Source organism: Cynara cardunculus (genome assembly GCF_001531365.2).
Source record: "Cynara cardunculus var. scolymus isolate 2C chromosome LG 12, CcrdV1, whole genome shotgun sequence".
NCBI lineage: Eukaryota > Viridiplantae > Streptophyta > Magnoliopsida > Asterales > Asteraceae > Cynara > Cynara cardunculus.
The window spans coordinates 36950507-36952673 of record NC_037539.1 but is presented as its reverse complement, the minus strand read 5'-3'; the positions used below and the strand labels follow the sequence as shown (position 1 = coordinate 36952673).

The 2167-nt window shown below is 34.0% G+C and overlaps 1 protein-coding gene across 1 annotated transcript; it reads left to right on the top strand.

Annotated features, from left to right (window-relative positions):
- LOC112523348 lies at window positions 1–824 on the top strand. The gene has a single exon (XM_025132913.1). The coding sequence runs from the start codon at window positions 198–200 to the stop codon at window positions 708–710; it is 513 nt and encodes a 170-aa protein (XP_024988681.1). The 5' UTR covers window positions 1–197; the 3' UTR covers window positions 711–824.
- The last annotated feature ends 1343 nt before the right edge of the window (window positions 825–2167 follow it).

The following is a 2167-nucleotide window of genomic DNA, read 5'->3' as shown; positions in this document are numbered from 1 at the left end:
TGCTTTGTAAACCTTAAAAAGAACTTAAAAAATTACATGTTAAAACCCCTAGGATCATTACAAGACAAATTTCCTAGAGATATGTACACAAGTGTGGTCCTTAAGCGTGTGTGAGCCTTCCCAAAACCCCAATTCTCCTTTTCTCCTTTCTGCTTTCTCCTTCACTATCATTCAACCTAATACCCACACCAGATCCTATGGCGGATTCCACCAATAAGCTAGAAGATGACCAACCTCCGCCGTCTACGGCGTCTCCGACGTATTTGATTCTCTTAAGGCTCATGAGCAAGAGGCGGACATGGGTTTTCCTTTTTCTATTTGTCTACACAATCCTCTTGTCATCCTCTTGGAACCTTCTCAAATCCGTACTATCATGGTACGACTCCACCGTCACCACCTCCCCCTCATCTTCAACTGGGTGGCCGGCGATCTACGCTTCGGTGGCTTTGGGTGTGATCTTCGGGCTTCTTTCCATGGCCGCCGCTTTGGCCGTGGCGATTCCGGCGACCCTGGTCACGTGGATCTCCGTGTTGGTTTTGTTGACCTTCTTCGGGAAGCCGCGGAAGTCTCTGGTGGTGGAAGGGAAGAAACTGACGGCGGAGATTACTCGGACGGTGGGTAAGATTTTGATCAAAGAAGGGAATTTGGTTGCTGCTGTTTGTGCCGTTTTGGGGTATATTCTGCTCGTTAGAAATGGCGGAAAAGACTAAATCCAAACCAATGTACAATTTTCAATGCGTTTTGTACAAGTTAGTATAGCAGTAACTGTTCTGGATTTTGTTATTTCTGTTCTGGAAATAGATTTTACCTTATTTTGCCTCAAACTTTGCAATATATATTTACATATATGTATATATCTATACATGATTGGGTCCCGTGAGAACGACAATTAAGATAAAAAGAATAAGGAGAAATCTTTATCATTAGATATATGTTAAAGACAAGATTTACTGCATCAAAGGGTTTAGATCGCTTCTTACGCTTCTCTTCTTAACCCTCATTTTCACAGACAATATATATAGACTTGGGACCATATGACACCAATGGTTTTTCGTGAGACCCATTTGACCAATTTTTAACTCTTGGATTAGATCTACAATCTGAACATTTATAAGCACAAAATTACCACGAGATTTCTCAATAATTATAAAATTATCACCGTGCAACTTTAGACCATTAGATCATTAGCTTATAAAGTTGATCAATACACATAAATTAATCTTACGGGTCTCACGAAAAACCCTTGGTTAAACGTGAACCCAACCCTATATATGTATTGTAATTTGTTTGTTCTTATTTAGGAAAAGATTTTGTAGAGAGATAGTGAAGTAGCAAGGATTATATTCTCTTCTTGCAATTGGGGGAAACTTTTTTAACTTTTTTATTTTTTTATTTTTATAATGGATTAATTTTAAAAAAAATAAACCAGACAAATTTATAAAACCATAAAAAAACAGAGTTTAGGTAAATTTATAATGGATAAATTAATGTTGTTAGATTTTAAGTTAGGCAAGGAAAATCTAGGACAAGTACATACTTAGTTTTGTTTAAATTCACTTTTGTTTATTAATTTTCTTTTTATATATGTATTAAAATTTAAATTTATTTTTTTATATTTTTAATGTATAATTTGACATGATTTTGACATAAATGATAATACATAAATTGTTGTAAAAGTGACATGTCTTGTATTTCGTTTATTATGTAGAACATTTTACAAGATGCACTTTTTCACGGTTTTAGTCTTTTGACCTAATGTCTATTCGGTGAGTTAAAGATGAGGGTATTTTCGTCTTTTTACTTTTTTTTAAAAATTTCTTTTATATTTTTGCTTGAATGTTTCATCTTCTCTGTCAATTTGAAGAGCATACTTTACCCTAAAATTTATGATTACCTTAAACCAAGTACTTACATAATATGTTCAAACAAAAACCTAGATGAAGTATAAACACATATGTTAAAAACAATATTGTTGAAAAACATCTACTGCTTTTATTTGATACAAACAAGAACTACAAGCTTACAAAGAAATCATATTAGCTTTTGTACAAAATGGATATTTATACAAGTCTAACAGAAGAAGAATATGAACAACAGAAAATGAAAGAAATCGCTAGGGTAAGAGCTCAAGATGAGAGCTAAGAGAGAATTCAAAATGAAAAATGTG